General features: G+C 62.9%; 1 protein-coding gene across 1 annotated transcript; it reads left to right on the forward strand.

Moving 5' to 3' along the window:
- Window positions 1-157: 157 nt before the first annotated feature.
- LOC115069088 (D-dopachrome decarboxylase-like) lies at window positions 158-646 on the forward strand (the record flags this gene model as incomplete). Its single annotated transcript, XM_029560317.1, has 2 exons — window positions 158-427; window positions 531-646. Coding segments are annotated over exons 1-2 (288 nt in total), but the record flags the coding sequence as incomplete, so codon positions are not given.
- Between the last annotated feature and the right edge of the window lie 4 nt (window positions 647-650).

Genomic DNA, 650 nt, shown 5'->3' on the forward strand with positions numbered 1-650 from the left:
TAAAAACTTTGGGCCTGCCTGAAATAGTGCTACAGCTCCTACAGAAATGCAAAGAGTTGGGTGTGTTTTGCAGTGGAGCCCCAACTCCTGGGAATGTCAGAGGGAAACACCGCCCCGTCGCTAGAGTGGACTGGCCAACCTCTAGTAGGGGAAAACTGGAGCCAGCACACGTGACTGTAGAGGCGGGGGAGTAGCCCTGGCAACCAATGGAGAAGCGCCGCCTCTGGCCAGCCAATCAGGAGCCTGGCTGCTGGGATGCCCTGCTCCGTAGCGGACAACCTCGGCAGGTTGCGGACTAGCAGCTCTCCTTGCGCCAACATGCCGTTCATTGAGCTGGACACGAACTTGCCCGCAGGCCGCTTGCCCGCGGGGCTGGACAAACGGCTCTGCGCAGCCGCCGCGGCCATCCTTGGGCAATCCCGAAGACGTGAGTGATGATGGGGGGAGCCCTGGGTGCCGGGAGGTGAGGACCCCGCCCTCTGCCTTCGGACCTTCCGGGTCCCGTAACGCGCTTGGCGCTCCCTTCCCAGGCATGACCCTGACCTGGCTGACCTCCACGGACCCTGGGCGCTCGGACCCCAACGTCGAGGCTCTCAGATGGCGGCTGCCTGACGCCAGCCCCGCCTGGCCAGCTTCAGGATTTAACTTTT

The sequence above is a fragment of the Nannospalax galili genome, unplaced genomic scaffold (genome assembly GCF_000622305.1).
Source record: "Nannospalax galili isolate Female #2095 unplaced genomic scaffold, S.galili_v1.0 C47900198, whole genome shotgun sequence".
NCBI classification, from domain to species: Eukaryota; Metazoa; Chordata; class Mammalia; order Rodentia; family Spalacidae; genus Nannospalax; species Nannospalax galili.